This window comes from Lipotes vexillifer, unplaced genomic scaffold, assembly GCF_000442215.2.
Source record: "Lipotes vexillifer unplaced genomic scaffold, Lipotes_vexillifer_v1.1 scaffold648, whole genome shotgun sequence".
Lineage (NCBI taxonomy): Eukaryota > Metazoa > Chordata > Mammalia > Artiodactyla > Lipotidae > Lipotes > Lipotes vexillifer.
The window spans coordinates 2,670,219-2,690,800 of record NW_006797096.1 but is presented as its reverse complement, the minus strand read 5'-3'; the positions used below and the strand labels follow the sequence as shown (position 1 = coordinate 2,690,800).

The window sequence follows — 20,582 nt, the reverse complement described above, 5'->3', positions numbered from 1 at the left end:
CAGTACGCGGGCCTCTCACTGTTGTGGCCTCTCCAGCTGCGGAGCACAGGCTCTGGACCCGCAGGCTCAGCGGCCATGGCTCACGGGCCCAGCCGCTCCGCGGCATGTGGCGTCTTCCCGGACCAGGGCACAAACCCGTGTCCCCTGCATCGGCAGGCGGACTCTCAACCACTGCGCCACCAGGGAAGCCCCCTAATATTATATTCTTTAAGAAAAAAGTGTCAGCATACTTAGCATGAGCAAAGAGGTACTCCTCACAGCACTGGTTTTAAAACACCTGATTTCTTAATCCATTCATCCATTGTTGGACACAGCGTTTTTTCCATGCCTTGGCTATTGTGAATAAAGCTTCAATGAACATGGGGTGCAGGTATCTTTTTAGGTAGTGATTTCATTTCACTATCACTATATACTCAGAAGTGGGATGTCCAATGGAATATTATTCAGCCATAAAAAGGAAGGAAATCCTCGCTTTTGCAACAGCACGGATGGACCTCAGGACATTATGCTAAGTGAAATAAGTCAGAGAAAGACAAATACTGTGCGATCTCGCTTGTGTGTGGAATCTAAAAAGGTGGAGCGCATAGAAGCAGAGAGAATAGTGGTTGCCAGGGACTAGGGGGAGGGGAAATAGGGAGATGTTGGTCAAAGGGTACAAATTTCCAGTTATAAGATGAATAAGTTCTGGGGAGCAAATGTACAGCATGGTGACTGTATTTAACAATATTGTATGACATACTTGAAATTTGCTGAGAGAACAGATCTTACACATTATCATGACACACAAAGTGGTAATTATGTGAAGTGATGGCAGTGTTAACTAACCTTATCATGGTTATCGTTTTGCAACATATACGTGTATCAAATCAACATGGCATACCCGTTAAATTTACACAATGTTCTATCTCAATTATATCTGAATAAAACTTTGGGGGATGGACTTCCCTGGTGGCGCGGTAGTTGAGAGTCCGCCTGCCGATGCAGGGGACACGGGTTCGTGCCCCGGTCTGGGAGGATCCCACGTGCCGCGGAGCGGCTGGGCCCGTGAGCCATGGCCGCTGAGCCTGCGCGTACGGAGCCTGTGCTCCGCAGCGGGAGAGGCCACAGCGATGAGAGGCCCGCGAACCACAAAAAAAACCCAAAAAACAAAAAAACTTTGGGGGAAACTACTTGATTTCACCAGGCACTTTTTCCTCCTGGGAAGCTAATACAGGGGTATGAATACCGCTAAAGGCATTGCCTTTGCTACCACTGGTAGGCTGCTTGGCCTTTGTGCTCCCTGCATCAATCCACCAGTCTTAATCACTTCCAGGTAAACTTGAGCTTGGGCACTGAGGTAGAGCAAGGAAGCCCCGCCATCCCAGATCCGGATGGAGAAAGGCAGGGCTGAGCTGACCTCCTGGACCTCATTTCTCCAACTGTAAGAGAAACTAGATTTCTAAAATAAGATTAAGGTCTGCACTGTAGAGCTCGTCAGACCTTGGTATTCTCAGCTCAACCCTAGATCCTGGTATGGAAAACAATTCCTAAGGGTCAACAAAGACAAAGTTGGAATTTTTATAAACAAACTTTTACTGGAGAATTAAGGGAGGAAAGGAAACAAAAGGTGAGCACAGAGTACAAATAAGCATGTATAGTGTGCCCGGCCTCTCATTCAGATCCCCTGGTGAACCTGAGCCCCTAACCCATGCCCTACGCAGCTACCCAGCCTGGAAGTTCCCACAGGTCTCTGGCTTCAAATCCTTATTGACCTCAAGCCTGGAAAACCCAGGCTTACTTAATTTAACAAGAGTAAAATTCACGTTTCTTTTTATCAATGATATTGTTTGGGGAAGAACAGTTTCCAGTGGCAGCCAGTAATTAAGCCTTTGAAGCGTTAAAGCCACCAGTCTTGAGTTCATTTCGCTTGGACAACTAGAGACAGCTTATTAAAGGCCAACACACATGCTACCCAGCCACTTGTGCCATTGCTCAGGCTGAGTCTCCCCTGGGCGAGCCTTCCCTCAGTATGTCATTCTCTCCTGGTTGCCCCTCGGCAGGTTTATGACTGCCTCCAGGAATTTAAAGGAAAGAAGCTCATTCCTGCCACACCCCATGCCCAGGCGTTATCCTACGAGGTGAGGTGATTTTTCATCCAGAGAATAGTAGAACTTTAACGTGATACCAATTTACTCATAGTGCTAGTTTAAATGCTCTAATGGAAAAGTTCAGTTGGTGATTATGCATCTGATAACTGTTTCTAATTGAGCTTTAATAGAAGGCCTGCTGTCTCCCCAAATTAAAACCAACAAGACACATTTTTAGCTTGTGTGCATTTCCCTCTTTTTCCCTAAACCGTGGACCTAATTATCCCCTGGAAAGAGGGTAATGTTGCCCTACTAATGATACCCAATTTACATCCCTATTCTGGGCTCCTGGACGGCAGGCTCTGATGTCCTCTGCCCCATCCCATCCTACTGAGATGTCTAATGGACCTCAAACTTTACATGTCCCCAAAAGAGCTCTTGGCTGTCCCATCCCCAAAGCCGCTCTCACCCCAGCTTTTTTCCATCTCACTAAGGATGTCTCTGTTCTTGCAGTACCCTGGCTGAAACCTCTGGGGTCATCTTTGAATTTTCCTTTCTCTCACACCCACACCCAGTCCTGTCAGCTCTAGTTTCAAAACATATTGAGAATCTCCCCACCTCTGCTGTGCCACCTAATATACAGCATCATTGTCTCTCACATGGATAATTGTGATGTAACCTCCTACCTGGTCACCCACTTCTACTCTTGCTCCCCTGGGGTCTATTCCCATCATGGCAGCCAAAGAGATTCTGATTAAAGATGAGTCAAATCATGTCACTTCCCTGCTCACACTCTTCCTACAACAACTTATCTCCGAGTAAACATCAGAATTCTTGCATAGTCAAACATAAGGTGGCCCCTGTTACCTCTTTGATGTCATACTACCACTCTCTCCCTTATTCACTCTGCTCCAGCCAGTTGAACCCCTTGTGGTTGTTCGAACCAGACATGCTCCTGCCGCAGGCCCTTTGCACTTGCTATTCCTTATGTCAGTAGCGCCCTTGCCCATATAGCCACATGATTTGTTTTCTCATCTCCCTCCAGTCTCCACTCAAATGTCACCTCACGGAGGCTTTCCCTGGTCACCCCATCTAAAATTGCAATCCTCTCATAGCATTCCCTATCCACCTTCCCTGTTTCATTTTTCTTCTTAACTCTTTTCATCATCAAATAAAACTCTTTTACTTATATATTTTATTTATTGTCTGTGGCTCCTCACTAGAATGTAAACTCCGTGAGACTGGGGATTTTTGTCTGCCTATTCAGTGCTCTATTTGCATCACTCAAAACAGTGCCTAGCACACAGTAGATGTTCAGTGCATATTTGCTGAATGGATGCATAAATATAATCTGTTTTGTTTTTATTTATTGTCCATATTAAAAGAAATTTTTAAAAAATCTTCTAACCTCAGCTCCAGTAATCAACAACTTGAATGGTTCTCAGCTGTCCACGGGGAAACACACACGTGATATTTTATTCAGTTGTAACCCCAGTGAGTGGAGGTGAAGCTTGCTAAACTGCTTGTTTTCATTTGACAATATGTGATGGTGCTTGACTGCTGAAGATTCATGGAGCTGGTTAAAGTCTTGAAAGGGCTTATGTGATGTCAGAACGCAGGTCTATGCCTAAACCAAAACAAAGAGATCAGAATTTATTCTGTCTAGCACTTTTTTGTTGCAACAAACATTAAAATTGCTAATCAAATAATAAGCCCTAAAATACAAATTACTATTTCATTTTGCAACTGAAGAATGGAACAACCCATGGGATTAAGCTACCTGGGTTCTCCAGGTAATTGAGCCTGTACCTGGAGAACTCAGATACCTTAACCTGCCTGTAAAGCATTCACATTAGCAAACAGCTCTCTTAGAGCCACTAGAGGGATATTGCCTTGGCATATATGACATTACAAAATTATGTTTATTCTTCCTCCAAGACTGTGATGTGCCAGGACTGGGGCACTGTGGTTTAGATCTACCCCAAATCTTGGATTCTACCTGCTGTAATGAGTTTAATGATAAGGAAAGACTCTAAGCCCTGACTTTAAAGATGAAAAAGAAGGCTTCAGTAACAGCTTTTCTTAGGTCAATATCGTGTCAGTATACCTGTTATCCAACCTAGGTGATGTTAACTAGGTGATAAAGATTGTTAAAAAATTCATAATGTATGTTTTTCCACCAACCAGGTAGTGAAGATATTACATGAAACCCCCAAGTCCCCTGAGATCCAAGAGCTGAGACAAATCCTCCAGGCTCCACACTTAAAGGCAAGTGCTTGCTAAAATGGGCAAGATATAACCATCTGGCACATAGACAAAGTTGGGAAGGAGAAATAAATGTGCTGGAAAATGTGCTCTCTGAATAGATGTTCTATTACCGTATGTGGGTGACCAACAGACTGTACCTAAAAATGTGGAACTTGGACGTGACTGGCTTAATCTCACTGGTCATGGAGACAAGCCTGCCCTATTTATAAGGAGGCATCCAGAACTTCCCATGGTGTCTTTTTCCCCCCGGGAAAGCCATTGTTCCTCTAAAATTCTGGGGGGTTGGCAATCAAGGTAGCATACATCTTAAGTTATTTTAAGTTTCAAATAAAGTGTGTGAAGGTGTTTGGAAAATACAGTATAATAATGATTAGCTCTATGAGGGGGTATATGAAGAACATTTGATTGCAGAATAGAAACCTATCTCATAGTACTTATAGATTTTGAGATCAATTTATCAACAAATTAGAATTTAAGAGGATGTCTGCACTTGGAGCAATGGAATTTATCAGTCAAAAATTTTATTCGAAGTGTCCATCATCAGATGAATGGATAAAGAAGATGTGGCACATATATACAATGGAATATACTCAGCCATAAAAAGAAACGAAATTGAGCTATTTGTAGTGAGGTGGATGGACCTAGAGTCTGTCATACAGAGTGAAGTAAGTCAGAAAGAGAAGAACAAATACCGTATGCTAACACATATATATGGAATCTAAAAAAAAAAAAAAAAAGGTTCTGAAGAACCTAGGGGCAGGACGGGAATAAAGACGCAGACGTACAGAATGGACTCGAGGACACAGGGAGGGGGAAGGGTAAGCTGGGACAAAGTGAGAGAGTGGCATGGATATATATACACTACCAAATGTAAAATAGCTAGCTAGTGGGAAGCAGCCACACAGCACAGGGAGATCAGCTCCGTGCTTTGTGACCACCTAGAGGGGTGGGATAGGGAGGGTGGGAGGGAGACGCAAGAGGGAGGAGATATGGGGATACATGTAGATGTATAGCTGATTCACTTTGTTATAAAGCAGAAATTAACACACCATTGTAAAGCAATTATACTCCAATAAAGTCATTAAAAAAAAAAAAGAACCTGGGGTAAGACGGGAATAAAGACACAGACCTACTAGAGAATGGACTTGAGGACATGGGGAGGGGGAAGGGTAAGCTGTGACAAAGTGAGAGAGAGGCATGGACATATATACACTACCAAACGTAAAATAGATAGCTAGTGGGAAGCAGCCGCATAGCACAGGGAGATCAACTCAGTGCTTTGTGACCACCTAGAGGGGTGGGATAGGGAGGGTGGGAGGGAGGGAGATGCAAGAGGGAAGAGATATGGGGACATATGTATATGTATAACTGATTCACTTTGTTATAAAGCAGAAACTAACACACCATTGTAAAGCAATTATACTCCAATAAAGATGTTAACAAAAAAGTTGCATTTCACAAGATAAACCTAGAGAATTTTCTCTGAGTTTCAACAAAGTTCTGTCCACCAGTCTCTGGCAGGGCTGTAGAATGATTACTTCCCCATCTCGTGAAATGAAAATTTAACATACTGGGCCATGAGAAGGAACTCTTTGATCATACCCTCAAAGTAGAGGACTACTTTTTCTCCTTCTGTTTTGCATGGGCCCTTAAGTATCACGATAATTAAACCAGCAAGATGTTTTGATTACTGCTCCTCATTCTAACTTAATTGGGGAAGCTATTACAATAGTTGTTTTGTAGTTCAAGTTTATAGGAGCACCATGGATTACATGGGTTTCCAGGAAATGAGAATGTGACAGAATATATTTTATCAGAAATGAAAGTATATATTATGTGTTGCTTACTCTCTCTCTGCCTTGTTTCCTTATCTGTAAAATGGGGGATATAAATATACTTGCCTCACAAGGATGTGGAGAAAAGGGGACACTTGTATCAATAAGTTGATGCAGCCACTGTGGAAGACAGTGTGGAGTTTTCTCAAAAAACTAAAAATAGAACTACCATATGACTCAGTAATTCCATTCCTGGGTATATGTCAAAAAACACCAAAAACACGAATCTGAAAAGATACATGCACCCCAATGTTCATGGCAGCATTATTTACAATTGCCAAGGTATGAAAGTGACCTAAGCGTCCATGAACAGATGAATGGACAAAGAAGATGTGGTATATATATACAATGGAATACTACTCAGCCATAAAAAAGAATGAAATTTTGCCATTTACAGCAACATGGATGGATTTGGAGGGCATTATGCTTAGTGAAATAAGTCAAACAGAGAAAGGCAAATACTGTATGATGTCACATGTGGAATCTAAAAAATATAACAATCTAGTGAATATAACAAAAAAGGAGCAAAACTCACAGATATAGAGAACAAATTAGTAGTTACCAGTGGAGCAGGGCGGGCAATATGGGAGTGGAGGAGCGGTAGGTATAAACTATTGGGTGAAAGATAGGCTACAAGGGTGTATCGTACAACATGGGGAATAGCCACTATTTTGTAATAACAGTAAATGGAAAGTAACCTTTACAAATTGTATAAAAATAAATTCAAAAAATTAAAAAAATATATACCTGCCTCGGGGTTATTGTGAAGATTGAGTTAATCCACGTAAAACACTTAGAACTATGCCTGGCACGTACGTGTTGATTGTTGTTGTATCTCACATAGTATTGAGCCAGCATCTTCTAGGTGGGTGTGTCCTACGTGTGACGTTTGTTCCCCTTTTCCTTCTCTGTTCCCAGGCCTTGCTCAGCGCCCATGACACCGTGGCTCAGAAAGACTTTGAACCTCTTCTCCCTCCACTGCCAGACAACATCCCTGAGAGCGAGGAAGCAATGAGGATTGTTTGCATGGTGAAAAACCAGCAGCCCCTGGTAAGGAAATCATTTTACCTTTTCATTTAGGATTACACCAGGGTTAATTATGAACTAAGTTATGTCTAGTAATTACTTGGGCAATATTCTTGTCTGTAGTCACAGATGTAGTGTGAGGCAATCAGACAATGTGAGGGAATCCATGATAATAATGGCGAAACTGTATCTTAATGAATTTTGCCTGTGATTTCAAACACATTACAGGTTGTAATGTTTTTACCAGGGAAGATTTCTGCTTAGTGTTTTTGTTTTCTAAGAGCTGTGAGACATAAGAAATTATTTTATTTTATTATTTGGCTCTGTGACATGTACATATATTTTACTCTGTTCTAATGTATTTGCCTACGTTTTTTTCCTCCATAAAGGGGAAGCTAAGTAAGGCATTAATTTGATTTTCTAAGCATAATCCCTTTGATTAGGTTGTAATTGTGGGAGTTTTCTTTACCTTTGGAAGGATCTCAATATTCTTGGATGTCTATGTGGTTGGATATAGACTTTGCTAGACCAAGGTTGAATGGCCTTTCCTTTTTCATGGCACAGTATGTATGGCCCTGGTTGGTATGAATACCCTTGTCCGAAAGACCAGAGCGACACTGAGGGAAGCCCCCAAGAAAGTGGTCATGTTAGGTAAAAAGGGGTTCTACTGTACTCTCTCCCCAGGGAGCTACCATCAAGCGCCATGAGATGACAGGGGACATCCTGGTGGCCAGAGTCATCCATGGTGGGCTGGCAGAGAGGAGTGGTAAGCTGGAGCAGCAGGGTGCAAGCGTGACCAGGAAAACAGGGAATGATTGTTTAATCTTCCCAGGGAAGCCCCTCTTTCCTAACTGAGGTTGAGCTTTAATAAGTTCTATTGCTTGGTTACTAAGAAGGAAGAAAGGAGTATTCCAGAGAAGTCCCATTGCCCTTCCTCACTGTGTCCCTCCATTCTAGGCACTAAATTAATGTTCCCTTACTTTACATTCCCATGTAAACCTAACAAGGTAAGTATTATCAGGCTATCATATAGATGAGGAAACTGAGGCTCAAAGAGATTAACCACCTAACTTGCTCAGGGTTTCACAGGGTGAGTCAGGATTCAAGTCCAGGTCTGCCTCACTCTATATTCCCAACTTTCACGCTTCACTTGGTCCTTCTGTGTTCAAAAAGGCATCTCTCTTCCCCGTCTTCAAACACCTGTTGCTTGCCTTTTCTACCAGAGAACCAAATTTCCTTCTTTTCATTACCGTGCTGCTGAAACGAGCTGTTCTGTACCTGCTATGTGTGTCCTCACTGTCCGTGACCCTGGAAACCTGGTGCAGGGTTCATACCCCAACGTTCTTAGAGAAATTACCCAGGGACATCCTAGTTGCTAAGTCCACTGGCCTTTCTGTCAGCCTCAGTTTTATTTTTACTTCTTTACTTTATTTTTACTTTACTTTACACATTTGATGTTGTTGACAATACCTTGCTTAAAATTTTCATCATCCTTGGTTTCTGTTCCGTGATGTCATCCTGCTTCTTATCTGCACTGTCTTACCCCATATTTCTCAAGCCTCAATCTTAACCCTCAAGTTTCTCCACATTTTCTCTTTTGAAGAATACCCCCCATTTCCTTTTCATCTGACATTTTCTCATGACACCGAAAGCTTTATTTTTCGTGTTATCTTCTTACCAGAGTTCCAGTTCCATCTTACAACATCAGATTAGTGAAAATAAAAATATCACCACCAGTTAATACCCAGTGTTGGTGGAAAGGTAGAAAACTGCAATTCTCATGCACTTTGGTGGTGGTGTAAATTGGAATAGCCAGTTTGCTTTATTATTATTATTATTATTATTTCACCATGAAATTTAAGGTGTCAGAGCCTGCTTGGGTTAGCGAGTTTGTTAAGGAGCTTTGGGATGGCTACCATCATTTGTGAGAGTTTTTTTTGTACCCCTCTTTGTTTTGTGTTCCTGTTTGCCTAGGGTTGTTATATGCTGGAGACAAACTGGTGGAAGTGAATGGAGTTTCAGTTGAAGGACTGGACCCTGAGCAAGTGATCCATATTCTGGTAACAGTCTCCTCCTCGCCTTCTCCATGACCCAGTGCCACGTTAGGTCCAGCCCATGGCGTGTGCACTGTAATTGGAGGGGGATTCGGGCCCCGCTAGGCAGCTTCCTCTCTCTAGGCCCCAGAACTTGTCTGTTTCTATGCAGCTCGTCCGCCTTCCCCCATCCGCCTCCTCAGGTGATCTGGCCCCTTCTGGATACCTCCCTTCACAAGCTGCTCTTTCAGCCTCAGGAAGACTGCAAGACCGAGCAGCCCAGGTCCCTCGTCACCTGGGTTGCTCCATTGGAAACTGAGCCCGGAGTGGGCAGAGTAAGACTGTGGAGGAGTGTCTGAATCTGAGCAAACCACCCCTTTCTCCCCTTACATGTATATGCAGTTTCCTTGAGGCAGCTTTGGGGTAGAAAAGAAGTTGCCAGAGGGCAGCATATGGGGAGGGGGACATCCTTGCTGGCCCTGCCACTGTCCTTGTGGTTGAAATGGCGGTGTGACCTGATTATATGAGCTTTTGGTAACTCCTTTCGGTTCCCATTCCCATCCTTCAAACCATTGCCCGATTCACTGTCCAGCTGTCAGTAGCCATAGCAGCTTTCCCCACACACCTCCCCCCATGTACACCCACAGGGCGGGGCCTGAGGTCAATTATTATATATTACATAGACTAGTGGTTCTCAAACTGGGTTCTTGGGGGAACTCTAGATTTTCATAGATGTGCCTTAGGGACTGAGAGGAGGAGTGGTATTATAAGGAGTATTATATAAGGAGTATTATATGGAGTATTATATAAGGAGTATTATAAGGAGTATTATAAGGAGTATTATATAAGGAATATTATAAGGAGTATTATATAAGGAGTATTATAAGGAGTAAACCAAGCACCGAAATATTTTGCAAACCACTAGGCAAGATTCTGTGTGGTATAAAAGATACTGCACCGGGAGCTTAAAGGACTGTCAGTCACAGACACACATGCCTCCACCTCAGCCCTTTCGGCTCCAGCTGCGGAGTTGCCAGGACAGTGGGGTTGTGAAATTCCCAAGTGAGACCGAGATCTTCCTTGCTAAGCTCTAGGATCTCCAGTGCCCATCACAGTGTGTGTGACAGGGGGATTCTTACCTCTCCCATCAAACTAAGAGGCTCTCTGTTTCCTCCACCATTAGTTTGGAGATGTCAGTTCCCCCCAGAGGACTTGGGGGCCCTTTATCTTCTTCCGCATAAGACTAGGCTGCCTGATGCAGAAATCAGTATTCAGGAAATAATTACTGACTGAGATATGAGGAAGGAAAGTCAGACCAAGAGCTCCTCTCCTTCCTTAGTGCCTGTGGGAATAAGACCTTGCTGAGTGTGGTGTCCTGGCAGCAGCGAGATGGAGGGTCCCTGCGAGAAGCCAGGCCTCAGTGTGGGTTTTAACAGACCAGTGATCCTGGAAGTCCCACAGCAGGACAGAAGTGAAGCTAAATTTCTTCCTAATGTCCATTTCTGGGTGGTGATATTTACCTGTTGAGCCCTTGTAAAAGCCCCTGTGGGAGATGTCACCATTTGACCTGCACACGTTGAATTGTAACTTCTGTCTGCCAAACCCCAGTAACCCAGTGAACTCTGTGATTTGTCATTCTTTCCTCTGACATTTTCTAGGCCATGTCTCGTGGCACAATCATATTCAAGGTGGTTCCAGTTTCTGACCCTCCTGTTAATAGCCAAAAGATGGTAAGAATTTACTGAGCCTTCATACCCACACACAGTAAATCCTCCAATAACAATAACAACCATGAGGTACTTTGTATCTTATTACTATCCTCTATAATGTATTGAAGATTTTTTCAATACTGTATTGCATATTTTTCGATACTGATGACATGAGAGGCAAATCAGTAAATGAATACAATAACAGGAGATGGGGTACCAAGAAGTTAAGAAGTAACATCAAGAATGGAGAGCATTCGAGCAAAAACTTCTCGGAGCTAAAAGATTCTATTTCCAAACTCACTTTTTTTTTTTTTTTTCATGGCTCTTAGACTCAGTTCGAGAAGGGTTTTCTTTTTGGTGAGGATGGAGAGGAAAGATAGTACCAGTAGGTGGAAGAGTGAGAGAGATGATTTTAAGTCTTAACAACCCGGGGGTAAGGATTCTTCTGAGGTGTCATTATGCACCTACTGTCAGGTATATGTTCGTGCCATGACTGAGTACTGGCCCCAGGAGGATCCCGCCATCCCCTGCATGGATGCCGGCTTGCCTTTCCAGAAGGGGGACATCCTCCAGATTGTGGACCAGAATGATGCCCTCTGGTGGCAAGCCCGGAAAATCTCAGACCTTGGTACCTGTGCTGGCCTAATCCCTTCTACGCACCTTCTGAAGAGGTAAGAAAAGTCATCACTCCTGGACTCGAGACCGAGCCATCAGGAAACAAAACGTTTTCTCAGGCTTCTGTTGTTGCAGTTAAGGTGAGAGAAAGAGAGACAAGCAGATAGATGAACACACACTGGTCTATAAATCCAAATGTCAACTTGTCAATATGCTCTAAACATCCTGAACACCAAAGGGACCAGAATAATTGTATCAATTAGAAAAGAGAGAAGAGTGCTTGGGAAGCTAAATTAAACTTTTAAAGGTAGTTCTGACTCCCTCTTCAGTTACTGAATCTCAACTTTCCACCATCACCTTGGTGCTACTGAGGTCCAAGGACGGGATTAAGGATAGAAAGAAAATAGAATGAGAGGTCCAAGACTCAGCCAATGTTAAGAGATCACGAAGAAGAAAAGGAACTAGCAAAGGAGACTGAGAAGGAATGGCCGATGAGGCAGACCAAAATCAAGATGGTAGAGTGTCCTGACCAACTATGTCAACCACTGCTGAGGGGACTGAGAATTGACCACTGGATTTAGCAACAGAAGGCACTGGTGATCTTGATAAAAGCAATTCCAGTGGATGAGGTGGGACCAAACTCTTAGTAAAAGGGGATTTGAAGACATTGACAACAATGAGCATGGAAAATTCTTTGAGACATTTTGTATAAAGCAGAGCAGAATGATGGACAAATAGCTAGAGGGGAGAGTGGAGTGGTATGAGAGAACTTTTTTAGATAGGGTGGATAATGGTAACGGGAAAAATCCAATGAGAGGGGAAATTTTATGATACAGGAGAAAGAAGGGAACATTGCTGCTCTTGTTGTCCTTGGGGAAGCAGGAGGAGATGTGATGGAGCCTATAAATAGAGGGGTTGGCCTTATACAGGATCATGAACAGTTCACCCACAGTGATAGTAGCAGTAGGGGATCCAGAGTGTGTGGGCACAGCTGAGGGTGAGGGATATGGCGGGAGTTTATGGAAGGTCTCTTCAATCTGCTCTTATTTTCTCAGTGGAATAAGCAATGTCATAAGCTGAGAGTAAGGGTGGGTAGGAGATATTGGGAAGGAAAGAGGAGAAAGCTTGAAAAGTTTCTATGAGAACTGGAGAGCAAATTGGTTAGATAAATACAGTATCATCAGCATTAAGGGCCCACTTAAGGTTAAAGGTCATAAATTTATAGTGATTCTGGTCAGCTTCCTGGGGGGCAGGGCCAGATTAGACAGGGAGTCAGATTTAACAGTAAATCAAGAGAGGGACAAGGGAGTGATTTTAATGAAAGACCATGACATTTAAGCTTGTTAAGGAGGGAGGTGACAGGGTAGGGTCAGTGGAAAGGAAGTCAGATCAATGGATTATAGGTCCCTATGGGGTTGATAGATTATTGGGGTTGGGAAGATAGAAGGTGCTGGTAGAAGAAAGGGATGCTGTAAATAGAAATTATATAGAGATTGTAGTTTTGGGTACTGAAAGGCCTAGAGTATGACAGTGGGATGCAGTGGCTGAGGTCCTTGGAAGGTCATTGGAAGAGAGGAGATGAAGGAACCAAGAGGCCAGCGTGTTGGAAAGGACATCTTTGTGCCTAATAAAATCGTCATGCATTATGACAGATCAGTGTTAAAAGCATGGGAGTTAGCAGGAATAATCTGAGAATGGCTTCCAGAAGAGTCGGGGAAATGGCTTTCAAAGTGAGGGCATCTAGGGAAGAGGGTTATAGTCTGGAGATGGCCAGGAGAAGCAGGACACAGACCCCGCCTCCAGGCCCCATGGAGTGAGGGCCTCAGGCAGTGGTGTGATGGAGCCAGCTCACAGAGCCTGTGTGCACCCTTCTCACACCCACGGTCAGTGACGTCGGGGTGACAGCTTGAAATCAGCCCCAATAGGAATATTGACACTAGAAAAACCTGCAAAGCTGCACATGAGGACTCATCTCCCGGGCTGGTTTACCCACACGCCACTGGGAGTGGGAGAGGAAAGAGCCACCTCTCAAAAGGGGCAGGGGAGCAGTGAGCTCAGGGGGGACCTGGGTTTAGTTAGAACAAGAAGGTGAAGGGCTCACTCAAAGTGCAGCAGGAGGTTTGAGAGATTTCGCTGGAGATTTACTGCCAGTTCCAGAGGGTGTGTGAAAGGGCTTCAGGGAGTGGCAGGTGGTGGATGGAGCCTTACAGGGATTAAAGTGCAGAGGATAAGGGATGACCTGAGGACACACACAGGGGTAAAGCCCTAATGAGATTAGTCCTCATGGTCTCAGAGCAGAGAGTGGCAAGGAGATTCCAGTGGGGGTCTTGCAAGGAGCACACAGAAATGGCAGGTTTACTAGATTAGCGCACAAATAAAGGACAACGGAAGGAACTGAAATTCATGTGGCTCTAAAGGGACTGTAGAGAGCATCACAGCCTGGGAGGGAAACCAGAACATGCGGTGAAAATTCTGAGACCAGCTGGAGCGGGCTAACATGCCAGAGAGGCAGGTGCCATGGCTCATGCAGTGAAGCTCTGTGGCATGTGCACTAGTGGTCTCAGGCCAGATTTTCACCCTAAGTCAGTGTGACTCTGAAAAGATGCTGTGAGGCAGGAAAGAATGATAAGAAAGGCCATGCATTTGGAGAATGTATTTGACAGTGTGTTTGGAGGTGAAATCTCCTTGTTCACTTAGTTGGAAGCAACAGAATTCTAGGAAACATTCTATCCTGGATCTATTTCACCTGGGCTAACCTGGATTAATTTTTTTTTCCTTCTCACAGTGTATTTCTTTTTGCATAGGAAGCAACGGGAGTTCTGGTGGTCTCAGCCATATCAGCCTCACAACAACCTCAAATCCACCATATGTGAGTGTGCTGACACCTCAAACCCAGCCTGTGCATCATGAGAAAGACAGCTCCCTCTCTCCCAGGGCTGGCTTCCTGCTCAACAGAGGATCTTTAAATGTCCCCATACCCCAGATAGCCTCCTGGCAGCCATCTGAAATCCTACCATAGACATTCATTCCTTTGGATTTAGAAGAGTTTTCAGTTTGTGAAAATGCAAATGTTCTTGTGATCACTCCCTGGCTTGAAGTCCCCTGAGGTGTCTACAGCTAGTCCATACATTATACACCTACTGGCAAGCAAGGCTGCAGAGCGGCACAGTTTGTGTGCCTTTGCTGAGTAAACATGGGACTAAATTATTATTTAATGAGTGTAGTTTGTTCACTTCACAGTATTTTAGATGGCGATGGAGGAATGGTCAGCAAAGGGATTCATGGTGGCGAATGCTTGTGAACGACTTACTGCCTTAATGAAGGGTGTCAGTAGCTCATAGAGCCCAGCTGGAACCTGCTGATCAAGGACCGTCTGAAATGCTCTCTGGCAGGAGTTACAGAAGGGGAAGAGGTGCCCGGAGGAGGGAGAGGGAGAGGGGCGCGGACAGGAGGCTGGGAGGGCACTAAAGTAAACATAGATTTGCCCATGGAGAGTCCTCGTCCACTTTACTTCTCAATTCTCTAAGCCAAAAATTATTACTTTTTCCCTTGAAAAGATATGATGACAACTATAGAGACATTTTTGAAAGAAAACACTCTTAAAATTCCTTTACACTGACCATATTTTCATACTGTCTTCCAGTTATAGAACCATATTTTACATGGTTACAGTAACAGTTGCAATACTACTTTTTTAAAATTAATTAATTAATTTATTTTTGGCTGTGTTGGGTCTTCGTTTCTGGGTAAGGGCTTTCTCTAGTTGCGGCAAGTGGGGGCCTCTCTTCATCGCAGTGTGCCGGCCTCTCATTATTGCGGCCTCTTTTGTTGAGGAGCACAGGCTCCAGACGCGCAGCCTCAGTAGTTGTGGCTCACGGGCCCAGTTGTTCCACGGCATGTGGGATCTTCCCAGACCGGGGCTCGAACCCGCGTCCCCTGCATTGGCAGGCAGATTCTCAACCACTGCGCCACCAGGGAAGCCCTGCAATACTACTTTTTATCTTTTTTCTTTAACTTGACATCTTATCAGAAACATTTGTCATGATATAATCTTCATTGTGATATTTTAGTTATTTCCCCTGTGCTTTGAAAAAGTTTGTTTACCAAACCAGATTGAAGTAATTCTTTGACCCATTTTCCTATTTAATTTATCAAAGGCATGTGAAAGTGTAACTAAGCTTCTAACCAATATCTGATAACTAGTAGGGCCACACGTTGACATCTAACTTGCTTGCATAGCCTATGTGCCATTTCTGTTAGAATTTTGCAAAGTCCGTCCTGAAAAGAGTTTGCAGCCACATATTATTATCCTTACAAATCTCTGAGTCCAGGAACCCCAAGTATGGAGCCACTGAGTTAAAGGGTCACCTCTCACAGGGATGTTTCTTTTTGTTTTTTAAAATTTATTTATTTAATTTATTTATTTTTGGCTGCGTTGGGTCTTTGTTGCTGTATGCAGACTTTCTCTAGTTGTGACGAGCGGGGGCTACTCTTCGTTGCAGTGCGGGGGCTTCTCATTGCGGTGGCTTCTCTTGCTGTGGAGCACAGGTTGTAGGGCTCACGAGCTTCAGTAGTCGTGCCACACAGGCTTAGTAGTTGTGGCTCACGGGCTCTAGAGCTCAGGCTCAGTAGTTGTGGTGCACGGGCTTAGTTGCTCTGTGGTATGTGGGATCTTCCTGAACCAGGGCTCGAACCCATGTCCCCTGCATTGGCAGGCGTATTCTTAACCACTGTGCCACCAGGGAAGCCCCAGGGATGTTTCTGATGGAGCACATCATTTTCTAAACTCTCAGGTCATTTCTTTTTAACTGTTGTAGATGATATTGCAGATAAATATAATTTTGTATCTTTCTGTTCTGCCTGAATGTTACCATGGGAAAAAAAATCTCAGGAAAGGGTTACTACTCAGGATGTATAGCCAACTTTATTACTCAAGAGTTATTGAAAAATTCCAGGCGTATGTTAGTTTACAGATGTTATTAAAAAGTTATTTACTGAATATGCACTTGTAATTGTCATCCCTCTTTCTTTCCCTCCCTCCTCTCTCTCCTTCTTCCTTCTTTTCTTCCTCCCTTTCTCTCTGTCTTTCTTTCCTTCTTTCCATTCAAGATTTGAGTTCCTAAAATATAATGAATAAATAATAAGTGCATTAATTCAGAAATGAATAGAATGCAACTCTTACAGAGCTTATTGGGGTAGAAGGGAATAGGATTTGCCAGAAGCAAATAGATCCCATTTCCAACAAGGCTCATAAATTTATTGGTTTCTATAGGATATTCACTTATCATTTTGTTACTAAATCTCCATTGAATTTTTAGAGAATAATTTTGGCACTTTGCTTTTCTTACTGTAGGTAAATTAATCTGATAAACTATAGCATAAACTATTGTGCCCGCTCTCTCTTTTTTCCCCTGCTTCAATCATTTTTCTGTACCCAGCAATGTCTATGGAAGAAGGTAAGAAATAGTATTTGTGGGGAAAAAAAACTCATCTCCATAGCCTCCTAGAAATTTCCTATAGTTTTCTTAATTCACTTCCATTTCAATTCAGCTATTTATTAAGCTCTTCCTGTGTGCCTCATAGTGTGCTAATCACTAATACCCTAATTTATAAAAAGATGTCAGTCAAAAGAACACACACTATGTAATTGTTCTTAACACTGAGAGGAATAAAAGAAAAGAGAACCAACACTTACAGGCAGCCCCAGAATCTAACACAGCACATGGTAAGAATTCAATGAAAGTTGTGAAACTGATCCTCTGTTTTGTTTCAACCGCTTTGTACACAATGTCTAAAAATAACCCTGTAATGAAATTGTTATTGTTCCCATTGTATGGATGAAAAGATTGATAAGGTAAGAACATTGTCAGAAGTTGCAAACAGCGTGGTCTGGATTAAAGCTGCTCTCTGTCTGAAGGGCACTACATCAGGGGCAAATGGGGCCTCCAGTTATTACCTCTCCCCTTCTCCATGCTCAGACACCAAGAGGAGTCATTTTGATGCCAAACACACACACACACACACACACACACACACACACAAGCAAGAAAGCAAGACGCTGTCTGCTTGTGGAGAGGGGAAAAGAAGTGAGAAGAGCAGAGTCCCCTTTGCCACCATCCACATTTCATCCCTGAAATTGAAAAGGGGAGGGGGAGGAACATGGACAGGCCTTTGTGTCTCTGTGGTCTTGCTGGGTGACAAGCCCACTGTCTTTGTCAGCTCAGGCTGCCATAGCAAGATCACACAGACTGGGTGACTTTAACCACAGACATTTATTTCTCACAGTTCTGGGGACTCTAAGTCCAAGATCAATGTTCTGACAGCGTTGGTTTCTGAGGAGACTTTTCTTCCTGGCTCGCAGATGGCTGCCTTCTCTCTGTGTGCTCACATGGCCTTTCCTCCGTGAATGCGGGGTGGGAGAAGTGTGTGGGGAGAGGGGGAGAAGAGAGAGAAAGAGAGAGAGAGAGAGATTAGTGTGGTTTCTTTTCCTCTTCTTATAAGGCCACCAGTCCTTTTGGATTAGGGCCCCAACTTTATGACCTCATTTAATCTTAATTATCTCCTTAAAGGCCCCATCTCCAAATACAGTCGTCTGGGGGCTAGGATTTCAACATATGTATGCATTTGTGGAGGGTACAAATCAGTCCATAACACTCACCCTAGCCCATAGTGTGGAATTGTTCATTTTTTTAAAAAGATTTATTTATTATTTATTTATCTTAGGCTGCGTTGGGTCTTAGTTGCGGCACGTGGGATCTTTGTTGAGGCATGCGGGATCTTTCACTGCAGCGCGTGGAATTCTCTCTAGCTATGGTGCACGGGCTCCAGAGCGCGTGGGCTCTGTAGTTTGTGGAACATGGGTTCTCTAGTTGAGTTGCCCAAACTCAGTAGATGTGGCACGCAGGCTTTGTTGCCCCGCAGCATGTGGGATCTTAGGTCCCCCACCAAGGATTGAACCCGCATCCCCTGCATTGTAAGGCGGATTCTTTACCACTGGACCACCAGGGAAGTCCCTGGAATTGTTAATTTTGAGAGCGCAAAATCCGTGGCTCCTTTAGACCCCAGAGTTACATATTAGAAAAACCGGGACTACTTGTGCTGTTATTAGAGATTCTCTCCTGGCCGCTGTAAAACAGGAATGACAATTCTAGTTTTGTTTGCCTTTAAATCAAAACCCTCTAGTTATGTGCTAGGAACTGATGAATTCACCGTTATAAATTACTGATCTGGAAAATAATCTCTAAATGAATATAAGGAATACAAGGAATTGAACAACAGTGTTAAAAATCTCAGCTATGTTACTTGTTCATCTGTGCTCCTATCTCTATAAAACAGTATTATCTCATAAAATTTTTCATATTGCATATTTTACTTAAAAACAATCAATGATATGATCTTTAAGGAAGTGATGATAAATTTATTATATTACTTTATAATATTATAGCTTATTATACAAATAACATAAAAATAATTTAAAAAGTATAATTTGCACTTTTAGAATATATAAGACATTTATTAAAATAGTATTTATTGATCACCTGGGAATTGTGGGTATTGTGCTAGGCTCAAGATATACAGTGCTGAAAGAAAAAAAAATTTTTTTTAAGAACATATGTTCAACTCTTCTGATATTAAAAGGGAAATTCAATTTACTGGATAATTAGTCATGTGCCTACTATGTGGAAGACACTAAGCTCTATAAAATACGTAAAAATTAGTTAAGATGATTTCCACTTTTCAAGAAGCTGTCTAGGAGGGCTAATAAGGCAAACACCCAAATGACTATATTACGAGGCAGAGTAGATGTGCAATAGCAGAGAATTCAAGGTAGTAGGAAGAAAATGCTGTGCAGTTCATGGCAAGGATATTCATTTTGATCAGTGTTGAGATGGACCTTGAAGTATTACAGGCTAAGGGAACAGCCTAAGCAAAGGCACAGAGGAAGAATCAATGGAGTCTGCTCTAACAGGAGTGTAAGATACAAGAAAGATACAGCAGTTTTCAAAGCTGGGTTTGGGTCACACTGTAAAGAGCTTTGAGCATTAGGATGAACAGTTTTAAAAGTTATGTTCTTTTATTCTCATACATACATCCCAGCTAAAGGTAAAAATAATTAACATTATTGAGCACTTACCATGTGCCTGAGCTTTTCCTGCATTATCTCAATCCTATCCTATGTGGTAGGTATTATTACTACCCCCATTTATAGACAGAAGATGAGGCTTAGAGGTAAACTAATTTGTCCAGTATTCAAAAGCCTGTGCTTTTAGAATTTTAACCATTCGATGTCCTGTGGCCTCCCATAGCCTACATTTTCATTTAGTACAGTAGAGCCCTTTTTATCTCTCCGAGTGAGCGATAGTTGTAATAATAACATGATTATAGGGTGGTCTGAGTTTCATTGCCATAAGCCTATACACAGGGAATTTCATTTGTGATACTAACATTTTAACTTCAATTTTCCCCTTTCTATGCTCTTTTATAGAAGATGACATGAAGATCGATGAGAAATGTGTGGAAGCAGGTAGCATTTCCTCTTGATACATTTACCACCAGGAGAAATATGAAGCAGCTCAGCTATAGATTTCCTGAAGCAGCCAGTCAAAGGGGCCACAGGCCTATTTTCTGGAAGAAATGTGTAAAATAAATCCCCCACCGCAGCCTTTTTCTGTGGTTCTGACACTTGGAAGGGAAGCACAGCTGCAGGAATGTCTCCATGCTTCAGACCAACCTTTTAGAAAGTGTTCTAGAAAGCAGTATTCTGGAAATGATCACAGGAACACACAGTAACACTCAGGTGTTACATTGTGAAATACTATAAAATATTGAGATATCAGATTTTTATTTTTTAATTTTTATTTATTTATTTATTTTATTATTATTATTTTTTTTTGCGGTACGCGGGCCTCTCACTGCTGTGGCCTCTCGCGTTGCGGAGCACAGGCTCCGGACGCGCAGGCTCAGCGGCCATGGCTCACGGGCCCAGGCGCTCCGCGGCATGTGGGATCTTCCAGGACCGGGGCACGAACC

General features: G+C 43.0%; 1 protein-coding gene across 1 annotated transcript in view; it reads left to right on the top strand.

Annotated features, from left to right (window-relative positions):
* The window catches only part of MPP4 (MAGUK p55 scaffold protein 4), a 38,837-nt gene that overhangs the window by 1,778 nt on the left and 16,477 nt on the right, over positions 1 to 20,582 (top strand). The window contains exons 3-12 of the mRNA XM_007469219.1: positions 2,040 to 2,117; positions 4,254 to 4,334; positions 7,088 to 7,219; positions 7,880 to 7,961; positions 9,170 to 9,255; positions 10,887 to 10,958; positions 11,412 to 11,608; positions 14,357 to 14,421; positions 16,991 to 17,008; positions 20,038 to 20,076. Coding sequence (XP_007469281.1) covers positions 2,040 to 2,117; positions 4,254 to 4,334; positions 7,088 to 7,219; positions 7,880 to 7,961; positions 9,170 to 9,255; positions 10,887 to 10,958; positions 11,412 to 11,608; positions 14,357 to 14,421; positions 16,991 to 17,008; positions 20,038 to 20,076 — 850 coding nt within the window. The remainder of the gene's footprint in view (positions 1 to 2,039; positions 2,118 to 4,253; positions 4,335 to 7,087; positions 7,220 to 7,879; positions 7,962 to 9,169; positions 9,256 to 10,886; positions 10,959 to 11,411; positions 11,609 to 14,356; positions 14,422 to 16,990; positions 17,009 to 20,037; positions 20,077 to 20,582) is intronic.